At 34.7% G+C, this 20,136-nt stretch overlaps 1 protein-coding gene across 1 annotated transcript in view; it reads left to right on the top strand.

The window, feature by feature from the left end:
* NBAS (NBAS subunit of NRZ tethering complex) overlaps positions 1 to 20,136 on the top strand; it is a 193,926-nt gene that overhangs the window by 126,633 nt on the left and 47,157 nt on the right. Inside the window, 3 exon segments of the mRNA XM_067294611.1 lie at positions 4,939 to 5,157; positions 6,184 to 6,386; positions 15,022 to 15,111. Of these exon segments, the coding sequence (XP_067150712.1) occupies positions 4,939 to 5,157; positions 6,184 to 6,386; positions 15,022 to 15,111 (512 nt within the window).

Here is a 20,136-nt window from a genome sequence, read left to right as displayed (position 1 = left end):
CCCCAACCTTAAGAGTTAAGAGAAAAGGTGACATTGGGTGGTGGAAACTGTGGAAGAACTGTGTGAGCAGAGATATACCTGTGGTGGGAATTTAAAAATCACAGAGCACAAAGGAACACTATTAATGTAATCAGACAGATCAGGCTGCTTCCTAAAACTTACAATTTTTTGAACTACAGCATATCTGTAGGAAATACTCTTTAATTCTGGGGGATTTAAGTGTGACTCTGAGTCTAGTGTAATCATTGATTGTTTTAGTGGCTAATTTTTCACTGTTTATTTTTTAAAATATCTTTTTGCTAATGTGAATTTATCTAGTTGGAAATTACAGCTACTGGACTTTTTGTCTGCTATACTCAAGAGGTAGTTATCAAAGTTTGATTTCACACTCAGGCATTTAGCAGAAGCCACTTAAACTTTATTTTAATAAACTGAATGGACTGACCTCTCGAAGTCGTCTTCTGTTTCTGCGGTTCTTTCGTGCCCCCCCCCCCCCCCCCGGTCTTTCATTATTTTCATAACTCTTCTTTTGATCTGGTTATCAGCATCTGTCTCTAATTGCATCAATCTCTGCTTTCTCCAGTGTTCCAGTTGTGTCTGTGATAAACAAAACAGGTGGTAAGTTCTTTACTCTCCTCACAGACTGAAAAACTTCATTGATCCTTTGACCACCGCAGCTTAGTAAAAGTAAATAGAGGGTTCTTGCTTGTGGTATATCTACTCTGAAATGCTCTTATTTCTGAATTGTTCTTCACATTTTTCTGACTAAATGATATCCCTGCTTAGTGGTAAGTATAGACTGCTTGAATATATGAAAAGTAGAGATTTTTCCCATTTGGGATATTTTAATCATTCAGTAGAGCTATTGCTAATATTTATGCATGTATTTTTGAACCTGTCATCTTTTCTGGCAGCTGTATTTGCTTTTAAATACTGCTTACTTCATAAAGCTCTAATTATAGTAATGATCATACCAACATTTTTGATCTTTTTGATGGTTTTCTGTTTGTTCTCCTTTGTGACCTGTGTGGAGTGCTTTAGGTAATTTGGGTTTTTTTAATCTTGTTGATGACATTGCTTTGTTGGTTGTGCTAAGTAGCCTGTTATGTCTTCAAAGAACCATCTGTTTCAGAGCTCATAGGTCATTGCCCTAATCTTTGTTGAGAAACATGATCTTAAAAAAAAAAAAAAAGAGAGAGAGAGATAAATACCACAGTGATTTAAAACAAAACCCAAAACCCCCAACAAACTGAAAATAATTGTTCTTTTCTCACTGCATTTTTGTTATGGAGGACACATTACAAATGAGGATGGGCACAATATGTTAATTAGTAAGAGAAGACTACAGCTGCAAGAGTAGAATAAAAAGCAGTGGTATAATCAGACAGGTCTTCTACAGAGAGAAAGGAATGTTCCTTAAAAATTGCAGGCTATTCTTCATAGCCTTTTCTAGTCTCAGCCACATCCATTCAAACTATAGCTGATGATATTCTTTTAATTTAAAATTCCATTCCTTATTACTTCTCTCTCAACTTTTGGTGCAAAGGAAGAACTCTGCCTTCAGCTTGATGTTTTTAATTGAAACATTGACTCCTATTGCCTCTGAGTTGGTAATGCCTTTTTGACTATTTTCTTCTTTCTTAAGTTGGGATACGATGTCCACATTCTGACCGCATACCAAATGAGTGTGTTGTGAGATCCCGTTATGATTCTGGATACTACCTTGTGTTATTTTCTCTTTCAGTTTTAATGACTTTTAATACCCTTTTTAATAATTGTGTAAGAAGCTGCATTTAAAAGGAGCTCCAAGTAATGTTCAGTTTCTCGTGGCTTGCTCATCAACTTCTTGACACCATGTAAAATGCCAAGGAAAAAGACAGTGCATAGCATTGCCTGAACATGTACAAGAATTTGGTAATAATGCTCTTGTAAAGCACAACTAGATTCAAATATTGGCTTTTGAATTACTCTGCTTCTTTTATCACTTGCGTGCTCAAGTTCATTCAGATTGTCTTGTATGACATTCTGTTCTTCATGGGTATTGAAAGTACCTCTTTTTCTGAGATCAGTGCACTTTTAGGCATTTCCTTACCTTGCCATTAATATGGTTATTTTAATTAAAATTGTTTCAAGAGTTCATTATAGGAAGCTTCACTAATGTCTTTCCTTTAACTGGTTCCTTACGTAGGTTAGAACTTTTACATCAATCTCCATATGAATGCAAAATAATGAAATAATAATAGTATAGGAATTGGGAAATATGCTTTATTACTCCATATCAGTTTAAGCTACTTCTAAATTAACTAATGTAATTTGTTTTTAGTTCTAGTACATCTGGTTGGCTTGTGCCTACAAAACATTTGTGTGGTGGAAAATACAAAGCTGGGATCTGGTGGCAGAAAAGGGAACTGAACCTATTTTGTTGGCATCCTAGGTTCCTGTTGCATAAAAAAGGGAGCTGTTTGCTCCATCTCAAAGTTGCATGTTAATCACTGGCAATAAGAGTGGCAGTGTCAGGGTCTTCATTTGCAAGTGAATGTTACTTGTACAATCCTTTCTTAATGCTTACATCTTCTGAAGGAAATGACCTTTTGAGATGAGTTCTTATCCTGAGGAGTGAAATCTGTTGAGCTAGAATTGTATGTGATGTTACTTGATTTGAAATCAAAACAGATTTTTAGGGTTTTTTCATTACATATTATAGCCTATAGAATTAAAAGTCTCTTTAAACTGTAAAATCTTCTTAAAAAGAAAACTTCAGTCTTCCACAGGCAAACAAGGATCAAACTAGCCCCTAAAGCTATTTGTTATTACTGAGTTTGACACCAAATTTCATTACTGAAGCTGACTAGAAATATGGAGGATAGCCATTCATGTTTTGGAATGAAATAATCAGAAAATGATATGTTGGTAGAGCTTCATTTTATCATTACACAAATATGAATGCAAAAATAAAAGTAGTGTATTTAATTTGTATATGCTTATGGCACTGTGACTTCTAAATATGCAGCATATTCACACATTTCTGTAGGATATAAGTTAGATGGAACATTTCTATTGTTTGCTTTTTCCATCCCTTTTAATTGCTTTTTGAACATTAGAATGTACACTAGAATGAGAAAGAAACAAAATATGTAACTGGTTTCGTCTTTTATGTTATTAGGTTTACAAAATCCATCTGTGGTCATCATAATTTCTTGTATTATCAAGATTGCACCTTTTCCCTGCTTATAGTAAAACCTGATACTGAGATCTTGTTCTCAAGTAACAAAATCGTACTTAATTGCTTTTGGTGGGAATGGAACTTAGTTGATTTTGGAACTGAATGATAAAATGCTCTTACTATTTACTCTGTAAATGCTGACAATATTTCATAGCTCTTGCAATAATTCTCCCCCTCCTCTTCCCCCCACCCCCCCGACAATGTCCAATAGATCATTACTGTGGTTCAGATCAACAGCACTAAAAAACTGGAGTAATCAGTTTCACTCATGTACCGTCTTTTTAGAAAAAAATAACCATAAATGCTTTAAAACTTTTTATTAACTATTTTTTATCAAGTTTTCTGTGGCTTTACAGATAGGTAGTCTGATTCATGACATAAATATCAATTTGACTTTCTTATAAAGAATGCTATTGTAGTCTTAATTCTCCTCTTTCTGTGGTAATTGTCAGAAAGTATATTTAAAGTAAGTATATTGTCAGTAAGCATCCTTAAAACTGGAAGTAAAGTTTTAAATTAACAAATTATACATGAGGTTTTAAAGTCATCAGACTTTGTTTTGGACTCCTAGTTGAAGTAATGTCTTTCCTGACTTAACAGCACAGCAGTTTGCTACAAATACCATCTGTATAAAAAGTGTTTCCACCTATATCCCTTTCCAAACACTCTAAATTGCTTTTCTTCAGTACTCTTGGGTTTTGGAAGCTTGAAGATCTGTAATTATTGCCTAATGCCATTCGGAAGCACTAGATTCCATTCTTGAGCACAAGAGTGACCCTTCATGCTAGTTGGAGGGTTAAGAGGAAACTTCATTCAGAGGGTGTACAGTTCTGTATCTGGAAATTCAGACTCTATGATAAGCTTAGTGGAAAAAGTGGAATTTCTTGTTTCAGTCTAATGGCTGGATACTTCTAGTTGTGAAGGTCGACATCATTTACTAGTGGTGTTTTGTATAATTTGTGCTTCAAATAGGATGAGCTGAAAGGAATTTGTATGGCTGTTATAAGCACTATTTTGTAGCCTGCAGCTTTATAAAATGATGAGTAACTGGAATCATATGCTTCTGTTTGGAGATTGACAAAAGCTTGAAAAAAGCTGTGAAATCTTCATTGCTGTAGTAGCATTATGTGTAGGTTGCCTGTACTGGCATCCCACTTGGAAAGTAAGAGTAGTTGCAGTAAATGTACAAGTGGCCCAAGATAAGTACATGCAAATTTAGACCTCGTACTGTTTGTTGGGTTTGGGGTTATTTTTGTTTGTTTGATTATTTGTTTTTTACTGTGGTTATAGTCTTATGGATAAATTGTAAACAGTGATCTGAACCTAACAAAATTAGCCTTAAGTTAATTTTCACATTTTGGGACTTCCAGTTCATCTTCCAGAATGATCTCCAGACATCTCTCAATGCAGAACTAAAAAATACAGATTGTAAGATGACGGTCTAGAAAAGCAATGAAAATTATTATGGAAAATAAGTTTTATAGATTTTATTATGAGCCAGAATCAACATCAATAAAAGATAAAGGACAAAAGGCAAAAATATGTATGGAAAACTGATGCTTTTTAAAATATCAGACTTTCTTTCATATGATATTTAAATTAATTTTATGCTGTACTGTAATATGATGGAACCATGTAACCTTTAGGCACTGCTGTAATACAAATGATATCGTATAAATAATGATAATGGTTAAATATTCTTTAATCTTTTTCAGCTGCCAGTTGAAGCTAGGATAGAAGTGACTGTGAAGGCTATTGAAGCAGTCAAACATCTTTCTGAGAAATCAAGAAAAAAACCTTCTGAAAATGACATGGAAGATGCTGAAAATGCATCTGTGGCCTATGAAGAAAGTCTGAATCACTTGCAGCAATCTCTTGCTCATCTGGAAACGCTCAGTCATAGTTTTATCACTTACTTGAAAAACAGCAAACAGGTAATGATAAATTACATTCACATATCTGTTTAAGTATTTTACAACAGTATCCTGGGTGTCCCTTTCCCTTGGAAACTTCAGTTCCAAGTTTCTGCATGTTTCATTAGAGATTTGATAAAATTTATGAAACTTTAGTGTTCTGTCTTTAGAGATTCACTTGGCTTTGTTACACATTCTGACTTTAACTATTAACATGTTCAAAATCTTTTACTTCTAAAGATTTAGTCAAAAAAGATTCCTTATTTTTACTGTCACTGGACAAATTGCTGCAAGAAAAGCTTAGCCGAAAGCTCTTGCATAGAAGTTTTTAGAGTCTGTAGTGATATACAATAAAAATAAATATACAAAAAAAAAAAAGTAAATAAATCTGTGAGTAGTGTACTGGAAAGTTTTATTGAACTATGTTGATGTTACCTGAACAGTCCCAGAGGAATAGAGACTAATTAATTCATTGAGTAGCTACTACTATTGAATGAAGGTATAATTTTTTCAAGGAAGTATTATTTTCTCCTTTTGTTTTTAAACAAATTAACAGTTTCGAGGAGTTCAGATAGTATTAAAATGGTTCAGATTTTATTATAGCCTCCAATTTTGCACAATTTAACAAGATATTTTGCAAAGCTTCTGCAAATGCAGCTTTGTTAGCCATGAATAGTAGTGTTTGTATGACTAACTTTTGGATTATAAAGCACACTTAAGAAAGTAGAAGGCTGTTGCAGAAAAATTCTTACATAAATCAGAAGTTTCCTTAAGAATATTATGTGTTATTACAAAAACCTGATTACTAATCACATGCTTGTTTTGAGTGTTACCGTAAGTAGTAATGATAGAAATCAAACTTTTGTCATATTTCATTAATGTTTTATAGCTTTATTTTTGTTGACCTGGTCTTTGAAAATTCACTTCCGTCAGTCTTTCCTGTTTCCTAGTAACATGTTAAGTCTTGGTGGGATTAAAGACACTGAACAATATCTACCTATAAATAAAAAGTATCCTGACTCATGTTCAAAACCTGTCTATTCACAGGATATACTACAGAAGTATGGCTATTTATATGATTTGTCAAGGTCGGAGAGAGAAAAAATCCATGACCAGGCAGTAGCTATGTGTATAGATGGTCAGCCTCTGGACATGATACAACAGTTGTTAGAAGTGGCTGTTGGAGATCTAGGTCTTTCTCCCAAGGATATTGTCCAATGTGCTATTAAAGAAATTGTATGCGCATTAAGGTAAGTATGCCATAATTAGGCCCAAGAATCTTTCTTTGTTTTTATAGTAGGTACTTGTTCTCTGTTTTGAATCTCTGGATTTTGCAAAAAAATTGGGGAATCACAGAAAAGGAGTTCTTGGACTATTTGTGCTCCTGCTGACCTATAATTTCATACTCAGAGATGACTGTTGTAGTTTTCTGAGTTCAGGAAGTCTATGCGGTCTGAACAAAACAAGCCACAGAACTCTGTTCACTGGGCAGTGCTTTTAGTTAAAAACCTTGGCTTTAGGCTTTACAATATGATTGTTACATGTGTGTGTGCGCGCACTTGTGAATTTTTGGAGTGTTTACATGTAATTGCACATAATTCTTCCCTCTAAAACAGAGGGTCAAAAGATATGGCTGTTGGGTAGGAACAGGCAGTGAGCAGGAAAAGAGATCATGCAAATATTTTGGGCAATAGATGTCTAGCAGCAACAAATCCTGCAGGAGGAAGTACAGCTTGCATCTTTGAAATGCAAAGCAGCCTGAAATACAGCTGATGCTGAGCATCTTAAAATCTCATTGACAGTTTGAAAGAGCTGAGCGTAGACTGTCAGGTCAATTGTGTTAACTCCAATACAATGATCTTTGAACTGAATTGATTGTATTTCTTATAGTATTGCTTAGGAATTTAAATTTTAACACTTGGCAGAAGCAGTCTAAAACCACTGTAATCATGGTGAATTTCTTCAGTAGTGTCAGTTCGAGTCCCTGGCAAGGAAGGAGGGAAGATTCCTGCTTTGAGTAGTATGTTGGCTGTTTTGGTTATCAGCAGCATATGTATTTATTGACCTTTAGCCCAGAAAGAACATGGCTTAGATTCACAAATTTGAGGATGAAAACATTTTAGAGTGTCTGGTATTTGGGAGAATATAGTGATCTCTGGGAATATAGAACCATTACAAATACCTAAATAAATAGGTTTATGGACACAACTGAGAGAAAACAAGCATGCTCTTTGATAAGCTTTTCTGTGAGATAAGTTTCTTTTCCTTCATTGTGTTTAATGATCAGTTGTAGCCCAGCTTGCCACTCATAATAGCTGCTCTTAAGATTTGGTAAGCAGTTTTACAGCTTTTGTAGCTGTGGTGATTACAAGATTCCTTTGCCACATAGGTATGAAACTTTAGCATGTCCTTCGAGGTCCAGCCTTTTTCTTGCCTTTTATGTAACACAGTGAAGAAACTTAAGATATTCATGAGGATAATGAAATGGTAGGGGTTGTGGTTTGGGAGTTCAAATGACAGTCCTTGAGGCTAGTGTACATTGATAGTGATATGTTGAGATTGAAGGAGTCTGTGAAGATGCTGCTGTTCTTTAACAAGCTTTGGGATATGTGGAAGTTCCTGAATATTTGTAGTTGTATAACTTGTCCTCTTTGCTACCGAGGAATTAGCTGTGTTCTCATCCATGCCTCAGTGTGATTGAACAAGGGAGTGGCCAAGTCTTGACGTTCCCTGTTATAACAGCTTGGCCAGAGAACACGTCCAGGCCATGTGGCTCTTATGGTTGGACTAGAGCTGAGCTGTGATATTTTTAAGACAACAAGCAGAGAATGAAGCTCAGGAATTTTACATCACTGCTAGTATTTTTGTTCCCAGGAGGAAGACTCCAAGTTCTTTTGCCATCATTGTTGACAGATTATCAATGAGCTGTTAAGAATCCTTTTGTCTGTGGTGTTCTTTCTCCTTCAGAACAGCATAAAAATGTTCACTTTTGGTTTTCGTTCTGCTGTCAGTTGAAATTAATTCAGCTGAAATTAGTTCAGCAGAGATTTTATTTGTTTTTATTTATTTATTTATTTTTATCTGAGGCAACTCCCTTGGATTTGATGTTGCATTGTTACCTATTCCCTTTTCCTGGCCTGTGATGCACTGAATATCCCAAATAGGACCCCATCAGATCTGTGACCATAGAAATGTTTGAGTTTTTTGTTTCTTTCTTTCTTTCTTTTTGGAAGGGGGGAAGGCAGGAGGAAGGAGATGGACTGTTTGTTATCATTGATGAGAAATGAACAGATATTTCTCACTTAATTTAGTTATTCAAAACTCTTCTGAAGAGACAAGAGCAACAAGTGTTACACTATTATATGGCTATTAGACTCTGTTTCACTTTTAAGACCAGTTTAGAAACACAGAACTTTGAGAATTTCTCTGGTTCTTCTGCATGCAGAAAAAACATTGTTAGTAGGATGACATGAATGCACAAACCAGAAATACAGAAGCAATTCTAGAACGGAATTGTCTACGTGTGTACCTGTGCTTCAGCATTTATGTGTATATTACAGCAGAGCGAAGTGCCACAGGTGAAGAGAAGAAAGTATTTCAAAATATTTGCAGCCTCCTTTGGCAGGAATTGATTTTTCCTGTCAACTCAGTTCAAGAGTTTTCATGGAATCTCAGATGATAATAGAGCTTTTACATAGCAACATGTGTAACATTGTCTTTCTTGACTGAGTTTGTCCATCTGGAGAACAATAATTTGGCTTTAGATGATCATTATCCTGCTGTTCATGGCTGGAATACAGCAGTGCAATACATCTTGATATGAAGCTCACACCATCCTGTTAATTCAACTATAGTGAGTCTCGTTAACAGGACTATGACAAACCTATCAAAATTCTCCTTTCCACTCTGCTTCTTATCCCATTTTTCTGTGAATTGAATTATTAGTTTTTTATATGCATCTCAAGGCTAGGGGCCGGAAAGTTCATTTAAAGTTCTCAGGCAAAGACCATGATCAATAACTCCTGTGCAGCACTTTACTGAAAGAAGGGAAAACATCTCTCTCCAGTGGATGTAACGGGAGGGGCAAAGGAAGGGGAATTAGTCGGAGGCTTCTGTTATACTCAGAAATTCGCCACTTTTCATTTGGCATGTGATGTGCATTCCTCTGACTGGTGTTTTTCCTTATAAATACGTACTGATGTACCAACACAAGATGTTGTAAAACAATATGCCCTACTTCATTTACTTCCCTGTCTGGAAGAGGGTGAGAGGAAAGTCTTGGGGTAGATAATATTTACATTACTTAATGAGCTATTGAAAAGCTGTCTAATGGAATAGTAAAGAGTATGAAGAATAGTAAAGAACATGAATCTAGCATAAAATAGAATAGAAAATACTTGATGTCATATCCTCCCTATTATGAAATTCAGTGAGGGGTTAATATTATAAAGTAACTTCACTCTTTTTTTAAAAAAAAAAAAAGTAAAGTAAATGTTTGAAAGAAAGGTTGTTGCTTGGCATCGCTTTAGCCTGCTGGCATTGATATCATCAGTATGAATGAAATTGGATGTGTCTCTGTGCTGCACCGAGATGTTAGCATTCAATCTAGAGCATAGCAGAAATCAAAACATACTAACCAAAGTGTTCTGTGTAACACTTCCATTTCTGCATTCATGGAAAAATATATAATAAAAAGTCTTGCCTGTGTGCCTGGAATGCTGAACTACTATTCAATGAAAGTGTAACATTTCAAAGGAAAACTCAAAGGTTTATTTATTGGAGCTTGGATATATTATACAATGTGGTTATTTTACAATAGTTTTGAATACTTTTGAAAGGTTTTGTTGTTGTTGTTGTTGTGGGGTTTTTTTGGTGAGGATTAACATTTTTAAAGTAGTAGCCGTAGGGGTATACCTCCATTTAACTGGAGTTTCCTTGGATTTTCGTTGTGTATGTTGACAGGGAATTTAATTAAGATACTGTAACCCTAAATGAAACAGGCCTGTATGAATGTGAAAACTTAGGTTATCCTCAGTGATTTACCTGAAAGTTAAACACAGATCCTAGCAACACCATGATTCAAAATGTGCGTCCCTTGTTTCAGTTTCATAATTACAACACCCGCCTTCAAATACGGTAAAATGTCTCTTGTTGTTAATTATATACTGACTCTTACAGAAGAAGATTCCAGATAGTATTGCCTTTGTAAAAGATTATTTAAATTTCTTCTTGGCTTCATATTTTCAATAGCATAGTTTCAAAGCTTGAAAACTCTCAGACATTCTCGGAAACAGCGTTGAATGGAAAATACAGTTATTTGCCTAATTGTAGGTGCCTATATTCAAAAGCAGTATTGTCCAGCTTTGTTAACTGTTTTTGTCTTCCTTGGCGCTCTTGTTCTGGTGCGCAAAATTCAAAGTGGAAGCTCTTGCACTGGTGTGTAGGGAATCTCCCCAGCAGAGCCTGTCTGCCTGCTTCGTACAAAAGCTATATTCGGTAGCTTCTTGAGTTTCCTTATGGAAACGGCTGCTATCGATAGAATTCAGTTGTCTCTTCAGTAGAAAATTGGAACTTTTGAAGAATAAAAGATTTTGGTAACATTAGTAGCCTGATTAGAGTTACACAAGTTTCATTTTCTCCTAAGATCACTTACATGATTATACTGGAGACTTTCCATGATGTGTAAAATTACTTTTAGGAACATTCATGGGTGATAAAGAAGAGTTTGGATCCTACATGAGGGTTTCCTACCTAGGAGTCGAGGTAGTCAGAGAAGACAGTTTTATCTGTTCAAGATATTATGGTCTTCATTTACAGCTCCTGCGTTTCTTATCTTATGTATACAGATGGACATAGTGTTTCACGAAATTATGGAAGTACTCACCTGGTGGTGGGCAAGAAAGGTTTGGTGAAATTCTGAATTCTTGTTTAATGACCTCTATTTGGAGAAGGAGGTAGAACCAGTTATACAGTATTAATTTTTAAGGAGCTAACTTAAAAAGAAAATTAAAACAGCAGGTTTTTCACTGTCCCATCTCATTTGAGCAGGGTTCATACAGGGTAGTTTAGCAACTTAGAAATTATGTAATTTCATAATATTTCTGATGGAAATGACTGACATTATGACTTTTTCCTCAGCTTGCTATGATAATACGAACAATATAAGATTTTCCTGTTTCCTGATATTCGGAGGAAACTCAAACAAAAAGAGGAAAATAAGTCTGGAGAAATAAGAGGATATCAAGCATTTTCAATGAATAGCATAATTAAGTTAAAAGACTTGGATGAATTTAATTTATTGTCCCTTCAAGCGTTCTTTGTAGTTCTTTGCTGTGGTTGAGGAACATCTTGTTTAAAAATGCATCACTTTTTCTGAAGCTGAACTGAAATCAAAATAAGCCTTTATCAGTGTAATTACACCATACTCATACCTAGGAATTTAGAGGTGAACACTGAGTCCTGTTCTGCTGTTTTTAACATGCATAAAACAGCATATAATCTGTGTGAAAGAATTCTTCATTAATTTATTTCTGTTAGTAGCTGTTTATTTTTCATCATTAATTATTAAGAAAAGAACAAGGCAACAATCTTTATGGAAACTTGACACAAGAGAATTTGTCACGTGAACTGTAATCTCTTTTTAGTTTGCCTAACCATTCTTAGGCAGTATAGGCAATGTCAAGTTTTAAAAAAAAATTGGTAGCTTTCAGCTGTACATTAATTTCAGGAAATAGCATTGTTTCATTTCAATTAGTAGATTTCATTTCTAGTTTATTTTAAAATATTTTCTTGTTCTGGATAACTGGTTTACCCCTTAGGTTCACTTTTTTTTTTCTTTTATTCTTTTTTTTCCCCTCCTTGTTGGTAGAATAATGCTTGTCTGTCTGTAGCACCTTCCATATGACAAACTCAAATCTTTCTGTAAAAGTTAATAAATTCACTGTACTCCAGAACTGGCTTCATAGATGGATTACCTGAAACAGAGTGGTTTCCATTTTCAGAAATGACCATTAACTTTTGGATGTATATTTCTTTGAGATGAGTGGAGGTTTTGTTTTGTTTTTGTTTTTGTTTGTTTGGTTTTTTTTTTAATGTGCCCAAAGCCTCATTGCTGTAGGAGCTAAAGACTTTCATTTCTAATTGAAGATACTAAGGGCTTTTGAAAAGCAAGTCCTAGCATTACTCAGAATCATTGTCCAAACCTAAAGAAACCCAAAATCTAAGGTTTGCTGGTCATTTTCTTTTGATACTGAAATGTATTTATGTACAATAAAGATAATTTGGAGTGAGCAGAGCTAATAAGTTCTCCATTTCTGTGGTCCGTGTCCTGTGCCCCAACTACAGTCTTATTTCCTTTCTATTTCAGACAACCATCATCCTCTGGTTAGCATGCAAGGTTTATAGATATTCTTCTAGTTCTCTTATACAATACAATATTAATGTCTTTAATTGATGACTTTTTATTACAAATTTATATGAAAAAACACAAAAAGCCTAATGATAGAGGAAAATTAAAGTTGGCCTATAGACAACCCTTTATCAAAGTGGCTTGTATTTGTCTTTGCTCTTGGAACCTTTCTTAAGTTTTCTTAGCTTCCTTGCATTTTTTAAATCTTTTTTTAAATCTAAAATCATCTCCCTATGAATGTAGTTGCTTGGTAAAATAGTTACTTTAATAATGTTAGTTTTTTTACAATTTCCACACTTCCACACTACTGGTGTCATCTACATGTGGAGTCCAGGCTGCTTTTCCCTGAACCACTGGAAACTGGCCAGTGCTTAAGGTGGGATGTTAAGGGAGCCAGTTCTCCCCAGGGCTGAGATGGTCATCTCCAGTGCCTGACAGTTGTCTTTTTCCTATGATTAGGGTCATTCTGATAACTAGATGCAGTAAAGAATGTCTTCTCGCTCTCGCTGTTGCTCGCTTTTGCTCGCTTGCTCTCTCCCTCTTTTTTTTTTTTTTTTTGCCAAGGAAGATTTTGCCTTTCATTACTTAAGAGATACAGACAGAGTAGGAAGTCTTCTCTATTATTACAGAACATTTCTGTCATATTGCATTTGCTTTCCTGTGCAAAATGCACATTTTTCTGAGACTGAAATGTTTGACCTAAGTAAATTATTCAGGTCCTGCATTAGTATGAAATATATTGGCCTGTGATATATAGGACATCAGAAGAATTCTTTTCACTTTTTTCAGTTTTCTTGTGTTTGTGTGTGTGGCTTTTTTTTTCTTTCTTTTTTCTTTTCCCCACCTTGTGTGTGTGAAAATAAACTAATATCTTTGGGACAGAAAGTATGTCTCTAAGGAATCTGAAATCCTGGATATTTCTGAAGCATAAATTATAATTTGATTATTTCCAAATGTTCTCAAGATGTTTAGAGACATTATCTAGATTTAAACTTTTCACTCTTCTGAAAGTTATTTAGCTGTCATTTGATGGTATTGATGATGCCATTTCTATGATAACTGTATATGTGTAACACTATTTTTGAGTAATGCACAAACCAGAAATGCAGAATGAGATGATGTTAGCTTCCTACTTATGAGTGGGCTATAGTAACTCAGGTCTGTTTGGAAAGGTCATACATATAGTCATTTTTAAAGTAAAGTAAATAATTATCTTACTCAAGTAACAAATGGTTAAATTTATATATATATATATAATATATATATATATATAAACCTCTCATAACTCTTAACAGATGTGTGAAACATTGCAGTTATTTTTACACATTATAGTCTGCTACATGGTAGATTTTTTCTTTTAACGTAACAATCAGGAGTCTGGACATCTGTACATTTTTTATTAAGAGATTGTAATTCACAAGTTTAGGAAGAAGCTGACATTTTGGTAGCAGAACAGCTTTGATATGCTGATGAACTGTAAGGAAAATACACTGCACCTCTGTTTTTAAGTCATCCTCAATAAACTACCTTTGGGACTATTTGTCTTTCATTCTGCTCTTAGTGCAACATTAAGAGTTATATTGGTTATGCCCTGAGATGGGCATGACTGTTGGTCTTCATGTTCAGTCCAGGCATCATTGCCATTAAAAGGATTTCCACAAAGAGATGCTGCGTACTTTATTGGAGTGTAAGTGGGAAATCTCTTCTTTCAGAACTCGGTTGCATCTCTGGTTTGTTTTCCTGAGAATCATAGCAGAAAATGTCACTTTTATTGCATTAGTGGTGAAGCTTTCATTCTGCCAGGGTGTTTTTTCCTGTGTTTACTACCTTTTGACCTGCAGAAGAACATTAATGTGCACCTGGAATGTCAGATGGGCTGTGACTGACGTTCTTCTACTCCTACACAGGCATAGTGGGTGCCATTTCATGGCTGGCTGAGGCCTTCCCTTTCCCAAAAGCTCTTCTAGACCCCGTGTCCCCTCCTTTTCCCTTTTGTTGTTCTGCTAAGCATGAACCTGGCTGATCCGACTGAAAATTAATCCCAGAAGGAGAAAAGAATCCGCTAGATCAGCAGATGGAACTCTTTCGACATCAGATCAGATTTGCTTAAACCAATAATGGCACAGCAAGATTGTGGCGGGGGGGGACATTTATGTGTAACCTTCAGTCTCTCTAGTCAATATTGATGAGATCCTCAGGGTAACAAGATTACATAGGTATATTTTGCTGAGGTTAGAAATGCTAAATTTTAACTCTCCATTTTCTTTTAAGTTTCTCTTAAGTACTTTAGTATCTGTCTTTCCCACTCTTTTGTGGCTGCTTACATTACTTTGACATGAAAATAAAGGTAATAATCAAGCAGGGGAAATGGAAAACTCACAATTATTGAATTGTTGAATATATAGCTTACAGTTGGACAGATTTAGATAGGATACGAAGGACCATTTATTATTGAATTCTGTGTCTTCCATTAATAGTGGAGGTGGCGATTCTTCTACCTCAGTGAAAGATCCACTTGGAGTCCTAGAAGGCATCGTTTCTGCAGTCCATGCAAGCGTTGAAAAAGGGTAAGAACTTATCGTTTGGATTCTTTGGTTAAGACTTTGAAAGATACATCTTACAAAAGCATGGAAGGTACAGTACTGAATATGGATGACTTCTATTCATGGGTGTATCTAATGGGTTTGCAGTTAATTTTCTAAGATTTTGTTCTGGAACAGGCTACCATTTATAAGGTTTAAAATCTGAGACCTTTGCTTGATGAGCTGGAAGAAACCAGGCCACTGAACCTAAAACTAGTCAGCCATGTATTATGGTAATTTGAGGAAATAGTATTTCTTCTCTGACTACTGCAGATTGTATATCTACCAGAAGTAGAGTACTTCACTGCTTGTGTTTCAGTTTATTAAATAAGCTACAAATAATAATGATATGAATATCTAAATTTATCAATATTTGTCAAGTTTTATTGCAGAAATTTCATAAATGCTGTATAATGCTTCTCCCAAATTTTTTCTCCTCTTCTCTGTATGTCCTTATTTTAGCTTGCAGAATGATCAGTCTAGCTCACTGACTTTTCCCATTGCACTTCTAGGAAAGAAAAGGAGAAAAAATAAAATGGGATCTTAGTTTTCCTCTCAGATGTACAGACTAAGAACTTTTAAAAAGCCGTACTTTCTGGTAGCCAGAAAAAGCAATTGCCTTGTTGTGTGGAGACTCCTACACTTGCATTAAATTAGCTTGATATTACTGTACTTATCTATTGGATACTGAAGTTGACTGATTTGATATCATAACTTACAGTAAATCTCATTTGTAATGTTTTACTGTAGATGGGAATGTAAGTATAGTTTTATCCATTCTCGAATCTTTTATTTGTATACATTATTAATGTTAAAGTGTTAAAACAGTAAATTGGAGTGAGGATCAGTGTGACTACAAGAGTTTATTTAGATTAATTTAAACATTTATCTTATTTACCTACTTAAACTCCAGCTATTCTGTTTACAAAACATAAATCTTCCCCTCAAGAAAACTTATATAAACATTAGGTGTGAGCTCTGCAGAACTCTTGATGTATTGCAGCAGACCATTTTAATTCTCATACTTTTAATTTACAGTTTCAGTGCCACTAGAGTCATTTCTAATTTAGCTGAAGTTCTGGGCTGAACAGCATTATTCAAACAATATAAAGCCTAAATAAAATTGTAAATCGGGGCCAGCTGAAAACCTTAACTGTTGATGTTTATTATTTCAGAGCTGCAGGACAGGTTAAATTGGTGTTTTCTGACTGGTATTACCTTCCCGTCTGTCTTGTTAAGATAAATAAGGGAACATCAGTTATAAATCACACTCCACTTGGAACCACTTTCTTTCTTTTTAAAAAAAAAGGAAAAAAAGGTCTAGTTTGAAATGCTACTGAAGGATAGCTGAATGCCATTTACTGGTTTGTTACATGTTCGTTTAGAGACAGGAAGGGATAAAATGAATTCTTCTGTCTGACGCTGCTAGGTGGTTGGTTGTGTTTGTGCTAATGGGTGTAGTGTAAATGCTTTCACACAGTTAGACTGTATTTAGCCTAATGCACTCTTTTTAATAGTCTAATTTAATTAACAGTCTATTCTAATTATCTAAGAAAAAATACTTCATCTATGAAACATCTCTCTCTTCTGTCTAGAGAATATGGGCATTCTGTAATTATTAGCATATTAGAGCATACAATAATTAAATTGACTAGTAATAGGTGATAGTATAGAAAAAATGAGAAATGGCTAGAATTATAAGCAGGAGAACCTATAATGAAAGTAGAAAAGGTTCCTATAGGGAAAGAAGAAGAATATAGAGCAATAACAATAAGCTTCAGATACAAAAATATCATGCTTCAAAAGCAACCAGTCAAGCTGGTTTTCATAAAATCAGATGATATGCAAGTACAGGCATCAATCAAGACCAGACACAAGAAAAATGCTTAAATTTTTAGGTGCTAAAATCCAGTATCATTTATGATGATATTATATTATCATAGCTGAAGAGATGTTGTTCTATGATATTACATGGTTATTTGAAGGATTTTTTTGTTTGTTTTTGAATTCTTATACGAGAGAGAGATGGAGAGTGTCTAGAGGCAGCAGATGCCTGAAGGAGTCATCTGTGTAACCACTTCCCTTAGATACCTGCTCAAGTGTTTAGGATAATATCATTGCTAAAGTTAAGGTGCTATGTTACTGCATGCAGCACAACTCCCTTATTACAAAGGCGTTTTATCATCACAGTAAAGTTTAGTGAGCGAGGCTGTATCAGCAAAGGATTAGAGGCCGAGTATCTAACTTGTCAGCCAGCATTGCGCCCTGGAAGGTAGGCTCTGCAGAGACAAAACAAAGATGTTGGCTTTCTTTTGCCAGGCTTATAGGTTTAACTGATAAAGGCTGTAGTCTTAAAATAATGGAGTTCAAATGCCTGAGAAAGCGTAATATCATATGACGCTTTGATTAAAAGCTTGCTTTATATAGATTTAATAAGCTGTATGAGAGAGGTATTAAAATCTGGTTTATTGAAAATTTCAAGATGTAATCACTGGGTAAATAGTAATGAGTGACGCTGCTTTTTTTTGCCTTTTTTTTTTTTTTAAAGTGGAATTCTCCACATATTAATTTTTTCCTGAAATGTGAAGAGCACACAAAAACTGTTGGTATAACAAATTCCCTTCCAATCCTTGGTACTCTGGCTTTCTCTGAGGCATCAGACATTTTTTATAATTGAGTATATCTACGTCTCATTTCCTGAGGTATACGTTTGGTATGCCTGCTGTAGTGTCATGGCTTGAATGGATTCAGAAATAGCCTGAGGGAAATATTTATTTCAAAATTACCAAAGACTTCTCCGAATTTCTTACCTACCCTGATGCAGTTTGTCTGCTGGACTCATTTGTTTGATTCTCACCTAATAACCCGTCTCAGCCTCTCGCGCTTTGGTAACACTAAATTCTCCTTTGTGTTCCAATATTTTGTGCAACTGAAGTGTTTGAGGAAGGTATTTAATGATAGTTAATAATAAATGATATACAGAAGTAAAATCTAATGATTCCTTCTGATTCTATTGGTATTTTAATTATATTTTTATTTAAAAATATATTTAATTACATTTTAATTTAAGTAACTTTAAAGATATATGTCCAAAAAGATTAAGCTCTTTGTCCTAACGTTAGATTTTAGCTATCCTGTGTTATGCACTTCATTAGTCTCCCTTGGCAGAGAGACTTGATAAGTGTCTTTTCTAAAAATCGGCGCAAGCAGGCAAAAAAATAAAATAAAATCCCTGAACAACAGTAATAAAAGATTGTAGGCATTTTTAACCTACAGCAATTTCCATGCTAGGCAGCAAGATATAAAGCCTCTATTACAGCCTTGTGCTGTTGTATTACAAGATTCCAACAAAAAGCAGATCTGAAGACCTATATGCCAAAGTATATGTAATTCTTCATAGTACATTACACAGATGAATTGCATTTTGCAAAACGAAAAAGTCCAAGAGTCTACAGAGAATGATGCTTTCTCTGGCGTCCTCCAATAGGCTACAAAATTTTGTGAAATTAATTTAATGGAAAGTATGTGCATGCTTCCTTTAAACCCTGTTAATTAGAACAAAATAAACTAAACCAACTTTGATTCCAATGTTAAAAGTTGTGGACAATGTGCATTTCCCTTTGAACCTGCCCAAAAAGCCATACCCTAGCCATAGTCCTTATTATATGTAGTTATAAAGAAATATTTTTTTCAGATGCTTCAGAAAAAAGCAATCTACTATGGATAGTTTACCCATATAAGTAATTAGAATGTTTCCATTTTCAGCATTTTTTTTTTAATGATTAATTTATTTAAAATGAAGTGTATGGGTTGGACTGGTATTAGAAAGTAAATTTGACTTTTGCCAAACTGTGTTATGTTCTAGAAAAAAACTGTTCAGATTGTTACCTGAAACATATAAGCGTATTTATGTTCCCTTGAGGGAGGAAAAAGAATTTAAAGTCCAATAACTTAGTAACCATGAGTAGAATTATTCAGCTGAAAAGAAGTGTTACAAATGAAAGAAATGGTTTCAAACCTTCAGTAGCCCAGGACCCTGCTATGTTCATGGACAATCTTTTGTCTGTTGGAGGCTTTCACAGAATAACTCTTCCTCACTGAAGCATATATATTGTACAATTCTTACCGTGTTTATATGACTATGATCAAGCCTAAAATGGCTGAGGTGATTTAGAAAAATGCACTACGACAAAATCTGTGATTTGCTCAAGTAGTGTGTTGTGGTACCCATTCACTAACAGGCATGCAGACATAACAGTGCTGAGAAAGCTTCATCAGCGTTATCTCCACGTGTTTCTATATGGACATCTTGTAAAACATGAAGTGTTAAAGGGAGTAGAGGCTTGATAGATAACCACCTTGCAGGAAAAAAAAAAAAACAAACAACTGTCAAGATATGTGAAACTATGTTTAACACTTGTTTTCAAGCATGAAGATAGTGGTGGGATATTTCTGCAAGTTCACTTTTGAACTCTGCTGAGGCTGAAGTGAAATCATTGACTGCAGATGTAAAAATATTTTTGGTTTTGATCAAGTACTTGATAATTTTTCAGTTTGACCACAAAACATTTATCAACACAGGGATGTGATGAGGACTATCTTAAAATGTAAAAGTTAATACAAACCACTAAAGTTCCAAGATCAAGTTCTGTTTTGCTTCTCCCAAATGTGCGCTGACGTTACTCCTTATTTTGTACTTTAGAAACAGGCTTTACCAATTACTGAGAACTATAATTTTAGTATATTATTAATTATGTGTTTTTTTCACAGTAGAATATTTTGGTTCCTTTATATTATAATAACATTGAATGATTGAAATGTGTAGAAATGTATATATTAAAAAGCATAGAAAAGGTCACTTAACTTTCCAACCCCAGTATTTTCTGAAATTATATCACATAACACAGGAGTGTGGGGTTTTTTTTTTGTTGTTTTTGGTTTATTTATTATAGTCTGTTCTTCATGATTACTCTGTTTCCTGAAGCGCATCAGTGTTGAAAACTTCAAAAG

This window comes from Apteryx mantelli, chromosome 3, assembly GCF_036417845.1.
Source record: "Apteryx mantelli isolate bAptMan1 chromosome 3, bAptMan1.hap1, whole genome shotgun sequence".
NCBI lineage: Eukaryota > Metazoa > Chordata > Aves > Apterygiformes > Apterygidae > Apteryx > Apteryx mantelli.
Note: the sequence above shows the minus strand (reverse complement) of the source record. Positions and strands in the feature narration are given on the sequence as shown.